The sequence below is a fragment of the Toxotes jaculatrix genome, chromosome 7, assembly GCF_017976425.1.
Source record: "Toxotes jaculatrix isolate fToxJac2 chromosome 7, fToxJac2.pri, whole genome shotgun sequence".
In the NCBI taxonomy this organism is placed as follows: Eukaryota; Metazoa; Chordata; class Actinopteri; family Toxotidae; genus Toxotes; species Toxotes jaculatrix.
This window is the reverse complement of record NC_054400.1, coordinates 9,214,149-9,233,421: the sequence shown is the minus strand read 5'-3', so window position 1 is coordinate 9,233,421 and position 19,273 is coordinate 9,214,149. Positions and strand designations below refer to the sequence as shown.

The 19,273-nt window shown below is 40.2% G+C and overlaps 2 protein-coding genes across 4 annotated transcripts in view; both read right to left on the bottom strand.

Moving 5' to 3' along the window:
• The window catches only part of sh2b3 (SH2B adaptor protein 3), a 51,765-nt gene extending 39,962 nt beyond the window's left edge, over nucleotides 1-11,803 (bottom strand). For 2 of the 3 annotated variants that reach the window (XM_041042211.1, XM_041042210.1), the window contains exon 1: nucleotides 11,542-11,803. The gene's annotated coding sequence lies outside the window, so the exon portion shown is untranslated. Of the gene's footprint in view, nucleotides 1-11,537 lie in introns of all 3 variants that reach the window. The other variant, XM_041042212.1, reaches the window with a different exon arrangement.
• Nucleotides 11,804-14,285: 2,482 nt separating this feature from the next.
• Nucleotides 14,286-19,051, bottom strand: pheta1 (PH domain containing endocytic trafficking adaptor 1). Its single transcript, XM_041043169.1, has 3 exons — nucleotides 18,935-19,051; nucleotides 18,299-18,411; nucleotides 14,286-17,517 (listed from the first exon to the last, which is right to left on the bottom strand). The coding sequence occupies exon 3, from the start codon at nucleotides 17,474-17,476 to the stop codon at nucleotides 16,571-16,573; it is 906 nt and encodes a 301-aa protein (XP_040899103.1). The 5' UTR covers nucleotides 17,477-17,517; nucleotides 18,299-18,411; nucleotides 18,935-19,051; the 3' UTR covers nucleotides 14,286-16,570.
• Nucleotides 19,052-19,273: the final 222 nt, after the last annotated feature.

Sequence of the window (19,273 nt, the reverse complement as noted above, 5' to 3'; positions counted from 1 at the left end):
ATCATATTATTGTTTTGCTAGACAGCATTCAGCAGGGGATGACAGAAAAAAGAGGCCAATTCAAACACACTATGCTGCAAATGGAAAACATTCCTGCACGACAGAGTCAAAGTTCCTGCACCCCCTCCCATTCTTTCTTTCTTTCTTCTTCACCTTACTCATCACTCCCTCCTCCTCCTCGTCTTCCTCTACAATGAGTACATTCTTCACTGACACACACACACACACACAGAGGCACACTGATTGCTTTCTTCTTCTCTCTCATGTGCTTTACAGAAATCTGGCACAGTTTTTTCCTGCAGCGTCGACACCACAAGCAGCCTGAAAAACTCCTGTCTTGACCAACTGTGGCCGAGACGCTGGTGTCGACATCGGTTGCAGGTTTTTTGGCGAGAAAACCAAGAACACTTTAATCAAACAAATGCTGCTGTTTGTATGTCTCACCTATGGCTGTAATGCTACTAATGCTCAACTGTTGATGCTTAAAATAGCAGTCAGTAACAAAGAGTGACATCCACAACACTTGTAGTAATGTGCCTTTATTTGGCAGATGCACGTCAGACTCAGGTGCTAGAAAAACACTTGTCTGCCACAAAAGCAGCGTGTGACTGACACCGAGAGAAATACAGCAGTCTCTTTATCCGAACCACTGACATGCTTTATGAGGTCTCGAAAATGGCAATATGCAACATTTAGTCACACTATTTTAAGAATCTATTGAATTTATTGCTGAGGGCATTTTTCAAGTAAAAATTCCCAAAATTCTGTGCCCCCAGCTTCTCAAATGTGAAGATTTGCTGGTTTTCTACTAGTACATTAGAATATATTTGCGTAGGTCAGGCAAAAAAAAAAAATGGGAATGTGTGATAGGAATTTTACACAATCTTCTAATGATTATTGGAGAAACTGCTCTGCAAATTAATATAATGAAAGTAATATAATGAAAGATAATGAAAGTAACTGCCCTGATGCACTCTCACTGTAGCTGTTAGGGAGGTTGTCTCCTCTGTAGCTCAGTCGCTTAAAAATGCTTAAAAAAGTTTAATTTATGAAGTGAGTTGTTTAAAGAATCAGTTTTAAGACCTAAAACAATCTGAAATGTGAAAAAGGATATTAGCCCAAACTAAATCAGGGTAACAGAACAAAAATGGATAGCACAACTCTTACCTTCCCCTCATAACTTTGTTGCTCTGAACACCAGAATTGGAACTAAACTCCCTTTTTACTGGGGACAGCCTACATAAGTTTTTAATCAAGCAGGAAGGAAACAGGATGCGTGAAAGGGCACACGTGAATTGATCTGGTGAGCATGAGCAACCTCATGACTTGTGTCAGCTCACGGACTTGATTTTTAACACAACGTATCCTTGAAAGAGATGAAGGTGTGATGCTGCGGTATGTCATTCCCGCTAAATGCCCAGACGCCAAAATAGAAGAGCTAGCATTACGCCTATGGTGGCCTGTAAACAGTATCCTGTCTGTGGCCTATCAGGAGCAAAGCCAAACACACAGTCTTGAAACCAGTGTTGCCTTCAGTGCACAAGCTACCAAGCTAAAGCCTAAGACCATAATGCCAACACAAACATTACCAACTTTTTTTTTTAAAAGAGGGCTGACATTCACTTTTGTGCACAAGAAATTAAAATCTACAAAGAGACACAAAGACTGAGGCTTATACAACACGTGGAAAATTATCAGCTCTGCTGGTGGAAGCCCTGGTGCAGAGAGGTCCTATTTATATCTCGAGAGCTTGGTATCAGCTCTCACACACCACAGTGTGCTCCCTGTTGTCCCCGGTTTGGGAACAGCTCTTGTTTGATGAAATGGACACACACGCACACAAAATAAGTCCCTGAGATTCTGGTGATGTATTCATAGCAGGCAGCTACCACCATCGCTGCTACAGTCATTGCAAAAGTGGCTTCAGATGCAGTACTTCTAATGACCACTAGATGGCTGGTTGTTAAAAAAAAAGGACCGATTAAGGGATTAAGGAAGGAAATCATTTTCAGATTAACCCTGGAAATAATCGCAACGCTACCCTTTAGTTCCACCAATGCACTGTGTTCAAATTTGGATTTTCTGACTGTAACATCTACAATGATGCCAGTGAGCTGTAAACCTAACCTCAAGACCTAAAAGTGTCCCCTGCAGGAAACTATCCATGACATGACAGATACTGCCTCCATGTTTTTACAGTCATACCTACTCATCTCAGTGTTAGGTTAAGCTCTTTTCTTGTTCTAACACACACAAAGAGACAGATGTATGTGAGCAACTTGTCGGAGAACGTGTGTACACACACACCTCCACGTGCTGTTTGGTTGTTCATTACTATACAAATAGGATGTGCTCCTAATTGTCATACTCATTATATAAAATGCAATTTACAGAAACCCACATCCTTCTGACCTTTATATAGCCCTAGCCTTGTTACCGAGATCAGCCGGATCCAATCTGCTGCTTACGACTCAATTAGTCTGCATGGAATCAAGGCTCTCTGAGACATCAAACACAGTTTTTCCCGTAAAAACTGTGAGTGGAAAAAATAAATAAATTTGAAAAAAAAATGTGGCAACATGTGCATCACAAGGTCTGGGATGAAAAACAGATTTTGTTACCACCTTTGAATTTTAATTCTATGAATCACAGAATGAATCACAGAGCTAGGGATAAATTTACAAAGCCGGGAGAGAGTAAGTGATTGTGTGAGTGCCGGAGATAGGGGGGTTATTAAAAAGAGAGAGGGGGGGAGAGGAGGGAGGAGGCAGAAAGGAGTGAGGGAGTCAAACAAGAAAAGGAAGAGGAGGAGACGGAGAAACAAGAGTCACAAGGACAGAAAGAAAGAAAGAAAGAGAGATGAGGGGATAATGACAGGGCAGGCAGGAAGCGAGAGAAACAGAGCGGGAGAAAGGCGAGAGGAGAGGAGACGGCGCCAGGTTTGTGGGTGAAGGTCCAGGTGGCAGAGGAACAGAGACCAGGACCTCTGCTCTGCCTGGGCAGCAATCACAGCAACAGGAAGCCCTGCCCTGGCAAGCAGCGACGAGCACACACATGCAAAGATATTGTATATACACACACACATATGGAGAAAATGCCAAAATGCACCGATTCTCCCATATTCCCTTTCCTCCCCTTTCAGCAGCTGTGTGAATGTAACAAAGGTTTATTTAAGCTCAAAGCTACAAGCTAATAAAAAGGATAATAATGTTATTTAGTCTATCATACAATTGCTCTTCTCCTTTGCTGAAAATACATACATGGAGCTGACAGGCGACACTGAAGACTGACAATTAGAAGGTGTTACACTGAGATATTCACACGACTGAATTCTTATTGGATACATTTGCGGCTACAGTCTTTTTAGCTTCTCTTCTCTTGAATGGCAAAACCATACTCTTGACTGTATGGTATATATGTAGCCACAGACAGCAGCCTGTTTGCTTAGCTTAACATAATGGCTAGAAATGGGGGGAAAAAAACAAGCCTGGCTCTGGCTGAAGAAAACAAAATCTGCCTACCAGCCCATTAAAGCTCACTAATTAACACATTCTATCTCATTTGGCTATAAAGGTGGGGCATTAAAAACCTGCCTTCAGTGTAAGCATCTTTAAAACTGGTAAATATGGCATCAGAGTGTGACTGACATTGGACACCAACATCACTTTGGGCTGTGGTGACTGGTCCAGCCCCATCTTTACCTTACATGAACCCAAATTAAATTTCAGCAAAATACAAAAGGGACACATATGAAGAAAAACCCACAAGCAACTATTATGCAAGTCTGTTTTCAGAAGAATAAGGCCAGGAATTCCCACCAATACAATCACCATTCAGTATTGTTATGACAGGCAAAACAGCTTGCGCCACTGTTAGCCAACACACCAGTTAAAATGAACTGACAGTGCCTGACCTTTTTTCATCCCTCGCATTTCAGGTTGTACAGTATACTTGAGTGTGACAAGCTGCTGTGTATCACAGAAAACTGGCATAACCTGACAACAGCTACAGCTGCAGCTGCAGTTGCAGGGATGGGATTCACTGAGTCTCAGTGTTCCTGTTTGTGTGAAGTGAGATGTGAAAGAGCTTTGATAATAAACAGAGCAGAAAGCGAGACGCACACAGCTTACATAATTGAAGAACATATTGTAAAGGAGGAAGTAGGGCTGAAACATGAGATAACCCTGGGCTTGACTTCCTATAGCCTGAGGAAAGCATCAGCTGATTCAGGGTAAAACAAGAGAGGTAGAGCCCGCAGCTACACTGGAACTAAACACAGCTAGAGTCTTTTTCAAACATAAACCATCAGAACAGGATGAAATGTTTGTTCTCGATGCACGAGTATCACGAAGACATGGAAATTTTTATTTGTGTAAAGCCTTCTCTAAAAGCTAAAACACTTATCTTCACATTATTGTTTCATGTGAAGAACCAGCAAGGAATATTTTGTCCAACACATTATGTAAAAAGTAAAAGATAATGATATACCCACACTACATAAACAAAGCTATGGGGCGAGAACAACCTTTAATCCTCCATGTCTGGCATTTAGTGTAGCTGAAGTACTTATTCGGAGCAGCTTTACGAAACATATACATAAACATTGTGTTTTCAACGCTTTTTTGTTTTATGTGTAGGAAAATACTTTTGGGTTTGGTTTAGAAACACTACAGATGAAAGGTTTTAGAACACCTTCATTTTCCCAGCTGTTACTTAAATTTACATAATTCAATGTCTCAGTGTTTCTGAAATTAGAGTACAGGGCAAATAAACAACTGGAGACTTTAAAAAGAGGAATCATCGAGTCTTCATGTTGAACAAAACTGAATCTAAATTTTTGACTCATCCAGCAGCCGAACACACTCGTGATATTCTTTCAACAATGGAAACCAAATATTGCTCAGAAAGTTTTTCCCAACACTGTTGCAGAAGTTCCCAAGAATGTGTTGCACTTGCAAGTTGTTTTGCTTTCAAATTCTGTCCGGCTCATCCCAAACCAACTCGATGGGGTTTAAGTCCAGAGACTGTGCTGGTCTTCCATCATTTGAAGCCACCGTCTTGTTTTTTTCTTTGAATGTTTGGTTTCATCATCTTGCAGTAGGATGAACCCCTGACCAATAAGTATTCATTTACTTCCATTGCTGCAGCAAAGCAGTAAGTTAACCAGTTTCTTAATCCCTGAAAAAGGCCTGTTTTCTATGATATATGTTTTTTTTTTACATGTAAATATCATATTTACATGTTTTGCCACTCACCTTTATACCTATACCTAAAGGCTATTCACTGGACTTGAACTGCTCAAATTTCAATAAAAACTGGAAAAATGAGGGGTGTTCTAAAACTCTTGAAGGATAGTGTAGAGTTTTTGTTTTGGTTAGAGTATTCTCTAGCTCGGCCCTACATTCCCACAACAATGCAGGCTCCAACACAACACAATGCTGCTATTCTTAAGACACACAGAAATAAAGCCCTGCCGCTTTCTGGCCATTTCCTGTGGTCTGGGAACGCCGAGAGGGAGGCAGGTTGGATAAGTAGCAAAACTAAGAGGCTGGATATAGGATGATAAGAAGGAAATTGCACAGCTATAGCAAGTATTATAAGTATCAAAAGTAAGAAACAAAGTCCTATAGAAACCATCCAATGTATCCAGTAAGTCTCAATAACATAGTAAAATTCTCACAAGCATCCTTCCAGCTGTCCAGTTTTCTACCAGCGACTAATACAAAGCGTCTTTGCGCAGTCTATCATCTATCATTATCCTACAAAGACAGACCCTAGCATGTCAAGGAAATAGTAAAATATAGGGCTCGAAGAGACATAATGACAGGCAAAAAATGAAAAGAGAAGCTGAGTCTTGGCTTTGGCTGCATGGATGTGATGTGTGAGGAGGGGAGACTAAAAGGGAATGAGGTCAGTAGTGACTGTGAGGCATTATAAACACTGCAGGCCTCACACTGCAGCTGACAAACTACAATGCACAATGAGATCTATATTAGAGATTCAGCAAGCAAACATGACATTTCAATCAGGACCGGGAAAGTCTATGAAGACTATAAAAGCTAAAAAATGTCCAAAGAATTGTGAAAATATCCCTCACGATTTTCCAGAGACATCTTCCGAGGACTTGTTTTGTTTGACCAGAATTTCAAGACCCAAATACATTACATTTACAATGATGCGAAAGAGAAAAGTAGCAAATTCTCACATTGTAGAAAGCTGCAAACTGACTTACTCTTTCAGCCATACACACAAAAACTCAATGTTTTTGTTTCCTGCCTTTCAGTGTAAAAAAAAAAAAGATTGAGTCATACAATTCTGACTTTCACTAAAGTTAAAATGCATATGCTGATTTTTAATCTGATTTCTAAAACAAATCGGTTTATCTGTTAGCACTTCTGTTATGCAGTGACACAAACCTGAATCTGAATATTGCTCGATCATGCAAGGGATTGCACTGCACAAATTTATCAATGCACTGTTCACACAGTTAAAAAATCTCAATACATGGGCAGACACTTTTTCCTGCACACACGCTGGCTGACAGTGCATGTTACACAACATTAAATATGCATACACTGAATAACTAAACAGCTTAAGTAAGTTCCTCAGCTACAAAGCCACTAAAAGCTGAACTCAACTTACTACTGGGACACTTAAACACAGGCTTAGTCTCTGAAAAGCTGAAAACAACAATCCATCATTCACAGCTCGGTCAAGTCAAATCAACACAATTCAGCCAATTCAACCATTCAAGACTCAAACGTTCCAGCCCGGGAGAGTACGACAGACATCTCTGTCTGAACTTTGCAAGCACTTTATGAATGAGTCATGCCTACTCGTGATGTGTTTCTGATTCATTGTGAATTGTAGGACACATGATAGTATTTAAGATGTGTGATACTGTATATTATATATATGTGTGTGTGCGTCTGTAACTGTGTGTGGGGTTGTTCGGGTGGGGGCGGCGAAAGATAATTGACTCCTTCAGAAACTCTGATCGGCTGTGAATCATCTGCAGGCATCTGACTTCCTGGAAGGCTAATTCAGGAGTTATAAACTTTTCCACATTGGGACTCATGGGAAGCCAACTGAGTTTCAGTGTTAGCACTTACAAAATACCACTTTCTGACACTCTAACACCACTCAAGAATCCTCTTTTGGGGATTTTTTTTTTTTTGCAGTGATAGCAAACTTTGTGTTTCTGCTGGGAATAAACTTGTGATATGAAGCAAATCTTGTATTTTGCGTGAGAACGTTCCTACTTTCACTTCAACTTAGACATGATTCCTTTTTCTGCTGAACAAACACAAAAAAGCTAATTCCTATGTGTGTGTATGTACTCTATGTATGCAACTAATAAGTTATTTTCATTATCAACTGATCTGTTGATTGTTTTCTCAGTTCGCGGATTAACTGTTCGATGTATGAAGTATTTTTTAAAAATGAAATCAGAGACCAATGACTGAAACGTTGAATCTATCATCATAATAGATGACAAGTAATTTTTTGACTAGCCATTGCATGTGTATGTCTATATGCATGTGCTCATGAAACATGGAGACACTCATGACTAAAAAGCAAACATTCAGGGTGTGTTTCTTTTCTTAAGTCTGACTAGACAACTTTCAGCACCTCTTGAGCCCATCCTATATCCTCTCTGTGCACACAAACAGACACACAAATCCATTAATGTACTGCAACTACTAAACCTACAAGCACACACATGTTTCAAGCAACATCCTCTTTCTGCTGCAGCTAAATCGGGCCTATAATCAACATTCTTCCAACAACAAGAACAGGGGCGCATTGGGGTAAACACATGCAAATACACACACAGTCTCTAATTATTGCTGTTTTGGAAAAAAAAACACACACACACACACACACACAGGCACACATATGTACCCCCTACCAAACACTTCCACAAACTCGTGCATGCACACGTAAGAACGTTCATATGCCTTGTTTGTGTGTTTGTGGTGAGAATCCACGGCTAAGTTTGAGATTTTAGGCTTAGCTGTTTGGGTGGCCAAGTGGCGTGCAAGTCACATCACACATACACACACCAACTGCTTGATAACATGTGTTATGTTGTAGAACGTCCCTATTGTCACCAGAAACAGGCTTTCTTTTTCTCCCACTTTCTGCCCTAATTTGTGTCTTCCGTTTCTCCGCATCAGTCTCCTTTTGCAGATTCCTAGTCCTGCCTGCCCGCCAACTTATCTCCCATGGCTCCTCTCTTCCTCTTCTTTCCTCTATTTCTCCTTTTTGACCCCCCCCCCCCCCCCCCCCCCCCCCAAAAAGGCTGCTGTGGGTCAGACCTCTCTCGTGGTTTCATCAGTGGATTTCTTAGAACCCCTGAGGGAAGCGGAAGAGCTGGTACCCGATAACATCTCAGTTAAAGACGTGGAACCATGACATTGTCTGATCCATGTCTGATAGCTGAGGCTGCTGAGTCCACTACATTTTTCACCTCTAATTTGTCTGAAACAACACATATGCATACATGTATATGCAAATATGCATAAAGCTTCAGAAATATTGGAAAAATGAGTACTCTAGTGTCCAAATTCCAAGAAGTTGAAGACTTTTTCTTCAAGGAAAGATGCCTCAGCTAACAAGACAATGCTGTGTTGTGAGAGATAAAATCCCCAACCAAGTAATCATATCATGTTGGAAAAAGAAAATCACATTATAATTATGCTGAACAAGTGTCAACCCCCTACCTCTAGGGAGAGTCCAAGATCTTTTGGGGCTGAAAATGTAAAGCAGCATTACTGTTACAAGCCAAAGTATTCAGATGCTCGTAGCGTTTTGGATAAGCAGATGATTTCAGTCAACAGTAGTCATTATATTTTTTCGGTTTTACTGTAGTTATGTTAGGCTGTGTATGGGGCCAAGTACACATCTGTGCAAGCAGAACAAAACTTCTTGTCCATACCACACTGAGCAAAAGAGAAGTGAAGACAACACCAAAATATCCAACTGTCAGAAACCAAGGAAGCCTATCGTGGGGAAGTAAAAACATTTCTGAAATTCATCAGAAACACTTGTGGACTATACAGGCCAATTAGGCATGTGGACCTGCATTGAACCTTCAAATTATAGTCAGCCTTTTGTCCGGGGTTAAACCTGACTGCCATGAAAAACATTAAGTAAAGTTTAGCTGGCGTTACTTCCCCACCCTAGAGGCATGTTTTCTGTCTTTTGTGCTTTAATGACTCAAGGTGTGACAACTGTCACATCTAAATGAGGGAACCAACATAGACTACCAACCTCGGCCAGTTTCTGAGATTACTGCAGAAGGTAAATATGTACATCCTGAATGTGTTTTCACACGTCTTAGATGATACACCTGGTGGTAACCTGTTATTAATTAGTAAGTATGGGCAAAATGATGATATAAGCAATACAATGTTATGAGACAATTTGTCAGCCATCGCAGATGTTGCCATCCTGTTTGCACTGTGGCCCCTGAGTGCTCAAAATCTCCTTTAATCTCCAATTTAAAAAAATTGACTTGACTGATAATCATTAGCTGCAGCTGTAGAGTCTATTATTTGATCTATAGAAATATAATCTGCAGCTATTTTAAGAGCTGTGTGATCATTTAATTTTTCAAGCAAAAATGTAACAATCCCATACTTAAGTAAAGGCAGAGATGCCAAAGTGTAAATACACATGAGTTAACCACAAAGCTCAACGTACGGAGGTGTTATAAGTAAAATGAATCAAAAGTCCAAGTACTCATAGTGCTAAATAGCCCAAATCATCAAGTTATAATATTAAATACATCACATAATTGGATCATTAATGATACATTAAGGTGTAAGCAGTATTTCAAAGTAGCTGGCAGTGATGTATAATATTTCCCTCTGAAATGTACTGGACTCCAAGTGTAAAGTAGCATAAACTGGAATTACTTAAGTACAGTATTTGAATAATATATTTAGTTTATTTCCAACACTGTGTGAAAGGATTTTTTTTTTCATATCCGCCATCTCTGCAAAAAAAAACAAAAAAAAAAAACAAAAAAAAAAACAAAAAAACAAAACTGGGAACCACCACAACTACATATCTGTTGCCTCAGAGTCTCTAAGCAAACAGAGAGAGGGCACCTCCTGTGCACCAACCTGTATTTATACACACACACAGGAGATATGAATAGAAGTGCATCCCCTCCAAAACACACACACGCCAAAATTACTGTTTTTGATTTACTGCTACACAACACTGGATTGTGAAGTGCGCTGCTCCCCACTTGTTCCTGTTCTCCATCCAGCAGTTGTTAGGGGAGACCGCTGGAGTGAGCGCGCGCGCACTCACGCTCCAGCAACACACAATAATGTATGCCGCAAACAACAACAATAACGTTGAAATATTAATATGTTGGTTATTTACGTGGAGAATGGCGGGCAGTTAAATGGCTTTTCTAGCGCCTGGCTCCATGTTTGGCCTATTGACATGTATATTATTCATACTCGAACATCACCATGGTGACCACCACTTACAGATCTGTACCACATAATGTTGAAAATGTCACAGAAATTCACATACACCTAAGCTACCACTAAGCTACAAAAAGCACATGTTGTATACATCTTTCAGGGGCAAACATTTGTTGTTGGAGTCCTGTTGACCCCTACTATACATGGCAGTTTCATTATTTCCCCTGGGACCCACAATGTCAACCAGTATTCAAGAGCAGCAAGTAACAATGTTGATAGTATATTAGTAATTATTATTATTATTTTTATTTTTTTTTTAGCAAAAATGACTAATAATTTTTTTTTAAAATCACTAGTAGCTGCTTCTCAAGTGCGAGCATTTGCTAGTTTCATCGTTTTCTATGACAGTAAATGCAACAGTTAAAGGACATCTGAATGTGTAAACTGGGCTTCAGGGAATAATTAAGGCTATATTAAGCTATTTTCTGACATTTAATAACACCTGAATAACACCTTGCTTGAGGTTTTCTGTGTGTCAATTACTTAACACGCCGAAAAAACAATAAAGCGTTGTCATAAAGGACGAACTCACGACAAGGGATCTAATACAACTTAAAACAATTAAGGTCCTAAAAGTAGATTTTGATTCTGCTTCAGTGGTGCGCATTTCAAACGAATTTGCGATTAATGAAATTATAAACTTGGAAATAAAGTTGTATAAACCTATGGCTTTTGGGCCCCCTGGGCAGTTGTCCACTTTAGAAATCCAGCCTTGTAGGTGCTATGACAGGATTCTATTCTCTCTCTCTCTCTCTCTCTCTCTCTCTAAAGAAAACTTTACTTCTTGGCCAAAGCAGCACCGGCCCCGAGCCGGAGAGAGGCAGAAGCCCTTTAAATTTCACACGAGCACATTTTTCAACGATTATCAGTGAATAAAAGAAAATGTAGTTCTGCACGGACGCTTTGTCCACGTTACTGCTGTGGTCCGTCATTTTGGGATTATCCCCCCCATGTGGTAAAGAGTTTAGAGACGTTACAAGCACTTTGAGACAGGAAAGTAATAAAAGCTGACAGGAGCTCACAACATACTCACGTTCTCCGTTATCTCCGATGGGCACCCACCGCAGCTCGACAACTAACCAACAAGTTGGACTTCGCATAACGGAAATGTGTGGAGAAGCATCTAAAGTAACGCAAATCGAGGAGCAACGGACACTGGGTATCGGAGGAAAGGCTGCATGTTAAAAAGCCCGTCGCTTTCTCTTTCATTGTCGGGCGCATGACGGTTCCTCTGCACACAGAAAAAAAAGGAGGAAAGAAAACTTTCAGCCACGAACTTGACGCGGAAAAAGTGGCGACTCCTCATTTCCGCTGTCAAAAAAAAAAAAAAAAAAAAGTGCCGAGCCGCGGTCCAGCTTTGTCAAGTTGGAGGAAATTCAAAAGACATCACTTCCTAACCCATCTTTTCAAAATAAGAGACGCACACTAAGAGGAGGCTCCACTAACCACAGTAGGATTGACCCACTAGGGGGCCCCCGGGGACAAATGACCTCTGAGCCCTTATTGACCTTGGTGGAGGAAGTGTTCAAGTCTTGTATTTGCGTAGAAGTAGCAAAACAACACTGTGAAAATAAGCATTTGCAAGAAAAAGTTCTGCATTCAAAGATTTAGTCACATTATGACATATACTATTATTGATGCATAGGATTTAAGAAGCGTTGAAATTATGGTTGCAACGAAATGATTCTCATTATCGATTAATCTGCCTATTACTTTCTCAATCGATTTTATGTGTGGCCTGTAAAGCACTGGAAAACACAGAAAGATGATCAGTTAGTATGATCTAGTAGTTACCTGCTAAATAAATGTAGTGGGGTAAATTAAGTATGCTTCCCTCTGAAATGTAGTTGAGTGGAAGAATAAATTAGCATAAAACTGAAAAACCCCAGTGAAGTACATGTACTTCAGAGATATAAGTGAGTGCAATACTTCAATAAATGGACTTATTGCGTCACTTCCTCTTGATACTTTGTTTGTGGTCAGCTGTTTAAACATGAATTTATCTATAAAAATACACTATGACATTTTAACACAAGGCATTTCTCCAGATTTTTTAGAATTAATATTGTAAGTAAGCTTTCACTTGAGTGAGAGCTTTGCAGTTTCCCACCACCAAGAAGTGTTTATTTATTTATTTATTTTTATTTATTTATTTTTTAATTGCACCACTGTGACACATTGTAAATGATGCAGTTTATTTATGTGTGAACATTTGCCATTCATCAGGCATTAAAAAGTCTAATATCTGCAATGTCATAGTCTGGTTAAATGATTTCACAGACCATTTATAAATGTTGCAGTTCAATTATGGCAGTTTTGCTTTCTTGGAAGTAGCAAATCCTTTGCCCATATTTTTTTCTGGATTTCATAGAGAGGCACATATTTATTTTGGTAACCTAATGTGCGTCTCTAATCCAATAAGTTATCCTGGAAATATTTCACTGTTATGTGAACCCAACTATACAGAGGGCTGTAAATAGTTACAGAATTGCAACAAGTTTATTCAGCCTAATTTTCATGTCTTCTACCTTGCATAGAGTAAGGCACAAGTACAGGAACAGGTGTATTAGCTACACCTGTACAGTCTAATGTAATCCAATGCAACTGTTCTGGCATGAAATCTACTTTTATGGTGCATATAATAACACCACCTTTATAAATAATGAATATATAAATGAATATCGTGTAATTTACACATTTCTAACAATGTCACCAAAAACTGAACATTATAAATTTCACAGATATAGATATTTTGGTAGAGCTGTTATATTTTACTTCTTTATATCGTACAGGTGCACTTAATACACTTACACTGTTCATTCTCGCTTTTAGTAATGGGTCAGGTTTTAAACTGAATGTACTTTTATGTTGAAATTAATACAGGAACTTTCTCGCTGTCTGCAGCCGGTTGCCCCGTGGACAAGTTCGGTATGTGCAAGACGCAGAAACTGTCCAGACCCTATCGACAAGTCCTTTCAGACATAGCACATTTGATTCGGTGACTGTAATGTGTCGATGTCTGTTAATGCTTTCACAGTCACTTCTACGGTATCACATCCTGCATTATTCGTATCATGTATCATAAATGCAACCATTCCTTAAACTAATTGAGCATGACAGAACAAACACGGATTAAAAAGAGCATATCAATCAAATCATATGACAGATGATAATGTTTTACCATGTAAGAGTAATACGATACAACGTGCTATAACAGCATAAGGCAGGATATTATTTTGTATGAATGAGTAATGATATTAGTTAGTATTTGTTTGTATTCATAGACATATTACATAGTAAATACGACAACAGGGAAAATCAGAGCACACATTAATCTGTTCGTGTTGACATTAAGTGACGTATTTTATCTTCTCTGAAGACCCAAAACTGTGCTGGTGTCTCTCGCCAGACGATCAATCACATTTACCTGTCCCACCAGGTCTAAACCAGATTTCCCTGAAGTCGTTTAAGACTACTTCCTAAAATGGTTGCACAGCGGCACCTAGTGGGAGACACGGGGAACAGCACCAGGAATGTGTGTGGTTTCATAAGGCGAGGCCCTGGCTCCGCATGAATTCAGAAGACCTGCCATACTGCACTTATCTCTAAAAAGAACAAAAAGGAGAGAACATCTGATTGCCAACACCGCCCAATGATGACTGATGACTAAAAGCTAAAGAAAGCTAAACCTCATCTAAAATACTCAGAGCAACAGATAATGTGATCAAAGAAAAATAGACTGTTCACAACATAACATATTGACACAGTTTACTGAGAAGTTTACAGCAAATGTTTAATTAACAAGCATCTTTTCAGGGTACCATTTCAGAATGATGTGTTAATTATTACTGATTTTTCAATATAATATTCATATCGTTTACTATAACACTGAAAGTTGTTGGAATCATACAGGTTAATAAAAAAAACTAACAAAGTGGTTATTGTGCATTTAGAATGCATTGCTCATTTGGCACTCTTGAAAAAGACAGATAGTATTATCATTTATACAGTTAATTTGACACTTTCACAAACTGCTTTAAATATAATTGTAAACAACAGACTATTGGCATCTGTGATTACAGTAATAGACTTCTGGAATTAGTAAAATTGGCAATAATACAACCCTAATGACTTTAGATAATAGATGTCAAAAGGATAACACTACGATAGTGCTGTTTTAAAAAAAACACAGTCCACACTGTACCACTCCTTCCCACATCGTTGTCTCTGCACAAGCCAAGTGTATAACAGTAATGACAGCGCTGCGCATTGATGCAGACTGAACGCAACTGAGCCATTGTCAAAAAGTGATTGCACTGAGATGAGCCTTTGGCAAGAAAGGAAAAGAATAACAGCTGTACAGTCGAAAAAGAGGAAATGTCAAACCCTCTCATCACTGTACTCTTAAGATAATGGTTCCAAGTGCAATAACTGAGTCATAAAGATAACATAAGGCACCTATGAAACAAAAAATGTAAACAGCTATGTGATTGGATGCAGAAATACTAGACGAGCGATCATTTTAAAAGGCCCATTTTCAAGACTGCTGGTGTTTTCCAGCATGGAATAGTAAATATTTCTGTACAAACCAAGAGGTTAGATGTTCACATACAGTACAGGCCTTCTAGCAGTTACACTCATTCAGTAACATTCAGGTTAATAAGTTGTAACAAACAAACCAACAGCTTGATATAATTAAGATGATTTGATTGTATAATACAAAATTATCAGAGCATTATGAAGACAAGTGTTAAATCCTGTAGGTTCAAGGATAAACAAAAGAGAACTAAGTGACAAACACTCTTATGACACAGCATCATCTGGCCGCTGGCTAACACAGGCTAAAAATACCGGGGTGTGTTGCTCTGAGCAAAACATCCAGCTCCTACCACAGTCCCCGGTGGCTGTCGAGAGGATGCTCTGACATTAGCAACCAAAAGGCCTCTGGGATGAGACATTCCCCGTTGGGAATATGGAGAAGACTCTGGACTATTTTCCTCCCAACACCACTTTTTAACCAGAGAGTATCCTCTCATTTCTCCTCAAGTCGGTATATTAAAGTGATCTTAGTGTTAAGGTGGTTTAAAGTTATAGGAAACTCGAAATCATAAATTTCAATGCTAATTGTCCTGGTGGTCATGCCATCAGACTGTAAAAATATCACCAACTGTTCAACTGTTTCTTTAATTTTATCATCTTAAACTGATTCAAGCACTTAGCTCAGAACAGCTGTGCACTGTTTCATGTCCAACATGGGAATGCTTAAGGACTTCAATCATACAGCTGCAGTATTTTCTATTCCCCATGGTTAATGTATCACTATGGCAACCTGATTTATTTTGATTTGTTTTGTGCAGTGTCTTTAGACATTCATTTAAGTGTCCTTCGTTTTTTCAATATAATAGAAACCATCCTGGCCTTTCCTCTTCCATCGCAAAAAGACTTAACAGTGGTGATTTTGGCAATGATTTTATTTGTTTGTTTTTTTTTTTGGGGGGGGGGTGTATTTTTCAGATGATTAGCACTATGGTTTGTCTGTGTAACTATAAAAAAACATGATTTCTGATCAATGTTCATACACCTTTAAAGAAAAAGAACCCCAAAACAATTGCACAAGTACATTTGGAAGGTAGAAGCACAGAAGAAATCTTGAACACTGCTAATGTAATCACAGAACAGAATATTTTTCTGTTTTATCTCCTACAGGGCCACACTCTTTGCAACTTGTTAGAAAAACTGATGATTTTAAATACTGTATTCTCAACATTCTCAACTGTCCTTGACATTGATCATAACTGTAGAAAAGAGCATATTTTGTGTTTTAAAATTTCTTGGATTGTACAGTGGATAGTGTTATTCTTTAAGACTGATTGATTCTCCTGTGCCAGACAAGGTCTGGAATCAATCTCAAATTTTTTTGTCTTTTATTTTCCCCATTGGTGATAAGACTACAATTTGCAATTAAGTCAGTTTTCTGTTGGGTTCAGAGAAGTGTAACATTTTAGGATGTTCAGAAAGGAATGATGTAACTGTGGAAAAAGAAATGATCAATTTCCATTAGTTTACTGGCTCTGCAGCCACTGCATCCTCAGTTCCTCCACCTCTTTGCCGTACCATTCATGGAGCTTGAAGAAGCAGCCGGTGCCAGGGGACACAGGGCTTTCCAGAGATGCTCCTCTTCTCCTGGGTGGCACTGGTGGAGCCCTCACCCCATCAGTCCCATAACCAGTCACAATGCTATTCCCAGTGTCTGCACAACCTTCCCAGGCCACACAGGAGGACCCTCCGTCAACAAAACCATTAGCCAAGGCAACTGGTGGTTTACTCCATGCAACTCCATTCTCTTTGTAACACCCAGAGATGAGCTGCACCTCATCGTGGGTGCTCTTTTGAGCAGAAGAGGGAACTGCCATGGGAGGGGCACTTGATGATGATGATGATGATAAGGATGATGAGGATGATGAAGAAGAGGATGCGCCAGACCTGGACCGTGCCACCTGGTTTCGCCTGGAGGACTTAGGCCTGCCCTGCAAGCCTCCAACTCCAGCCCCGACACTGCCACCTCCTGCAGCCTCCTGGATCTCCTCCAGCTGCCTCTCCAGCTCCTTTACCACCAGCCTCATGTAGTCGAAGCTGGCCCTTGACAAGGCTTTCACCCATGACTCCATGGCTGCTTGGCTTTCAGCAGCCATCTTGTACACACGTGCTTTGGCGCAGTCAAACTTGATGGCGAAGGCAAACTCCTCAGCTGACTCGCACAGCTCCACAGTGCATCCCTCAAGGACGATGACACCGATAGGCTCTCGGCTGTCACGCTCCTCAAAGTAGAAAAGCATGTTACCCTTCAGGACGAACCAGCGCCGGTGATAAGCAGTGTTGCGTTCACCCTTTTTGAACAGGAATCCTGTCTTGTCTGGCGGTGAGTCACAGGTGGCGTAGTGCGCCACGCTCCGTTCGTTCAGCTTCATCTTCTCCCCTTCTCCTTGTCCTCAGAGGATTCTTTATTTATCTAAAGAACATTGTAAAGACAGAGGTCATCCCCAAGGTTAAATGGATTAGGCCATACTCAAGGAAGCAACAAGAGTCTTCAGCTTTACTTTACAGCTAGTCACTGCACCAGCACATAATGTATACTTAGTTTACTGACATGGTAACATAGCAATAATAATGATATGAGTTTCTTTTATGTTCAGGAATAAATACTGTATTTGACTGTTAAAAGGAGATCTGAGTAGAGTGTCAGCTTAAAAAAAAAAAAGTTTCATTAAAGGGGCAGATGCTTGCCAACCAGAAGTCAGTCTACATTCTCTGGTCTCCTCCCCACTGAGCCGTCCTGCCAGCCCTCTGGCAGTGCAAACTTTCATTTCGCTTTCTTTCATTTTACACGTCACAAAATAAGTGTGCAGACATAATCTAAGACATGAGGTTGCCAAAATAAAACTGCAGTATAATATAGAGATACTGGAAAGATTTGGCCCACTGCAAATGTAGGCCAACTTCAAAGGCTGACTTATCCAACAGGGACAAATTGTTGGGTTATAGGCTCAGTGATCACATGTTCAACTGTAAACTAGGGCTCAGACTCCATGTAAACAACAATTACTCCAATTTTAATCTGATAAGGAGGAGGCATTTAAGTTAAAGTAAGGCAAGTGACTGGTAAAACTGCATCTATCACCTTATTTATCATAAATTAATTTGTTTGAGTTTTACATTTGATGTTGTACAGTTTACAATTTGACTGGACGAAATGGTGTCAAACTACACCTTTAAAGTGTGTTTTTACTTACGTGTTTATCTCATGTCCAGCTGCCAGCCACCGCTGTCCTCCCATCACATCTGGAACACACAACTTAACATGTCTCCACCTTCTTTTGTCTTCCTCTGTCTGTCCACATGAAGTCTGGCGGAGACAAAGGTCGCAGGCGTATGAAACACTTATAATCACTCCGAAACTAACAGTTACACCCACGGGCTGACAACGATTGTGGTCTCGCTGGTTTTCACAAGCCCGAGTGGAAATGATGGTCAGCTAGTTTCAGACATGAGACGTGTTACAGATGAGCTGTTTTTTCCACTCCTGCGAGCCTATCGTGCTCTGGACGAAATGATTCCGTTTCCAGCGGGCTGGCTGGTCACAAGCTTTTGACACATCAGCACTTTGAGGGAATTTATCGCGGGCTGCTGTTATAACAGTTTCAGGTTAGCACTTCGCACAAAGCCACAAATGGAAGCTGCACTGTCTGAAAACACGTCTCTCCGTGCCAAGTAGCTTAAACGCATTTAGCCACTTTGGTGAATACCAATGTGCATCCAGCGTCAGCATTTTGAGTTCACTAGCTAATAGAGGCTGTACGCTGGCAGTTAGTTAAACCCACCAATCATGGTAACATTATGCTAAGTAGATCACTGTTACTACCTATTACCTTAAGGTGAAGCCGCCTCTTTCTGTCAGGCTGATATTCCCACCGTTGTTTATTTTTTTTTTCCCCTTAAGCTTTCTTCCTTCTGGTTTTCTTTTTTCTAGCGTTCTTCCCTATCACGTGACAGACAGGGGAGGGCACATGTTGTACTACACGCGGTGAGCTTGACTGGGCGGGATGTATACATTAGTACAGCCTTTCCCGCCGTCCTGGTGAGGCGTTCGTCATCCGGATGAGCAGTAACGCAAAACAAACGCACCGAGCCTTTGCCCTTGGAAATGTGAGCAGCTGCTACCGGCTCCTGCTGCTGCTACACCTGCATGGATGCACCATCTATGCTTA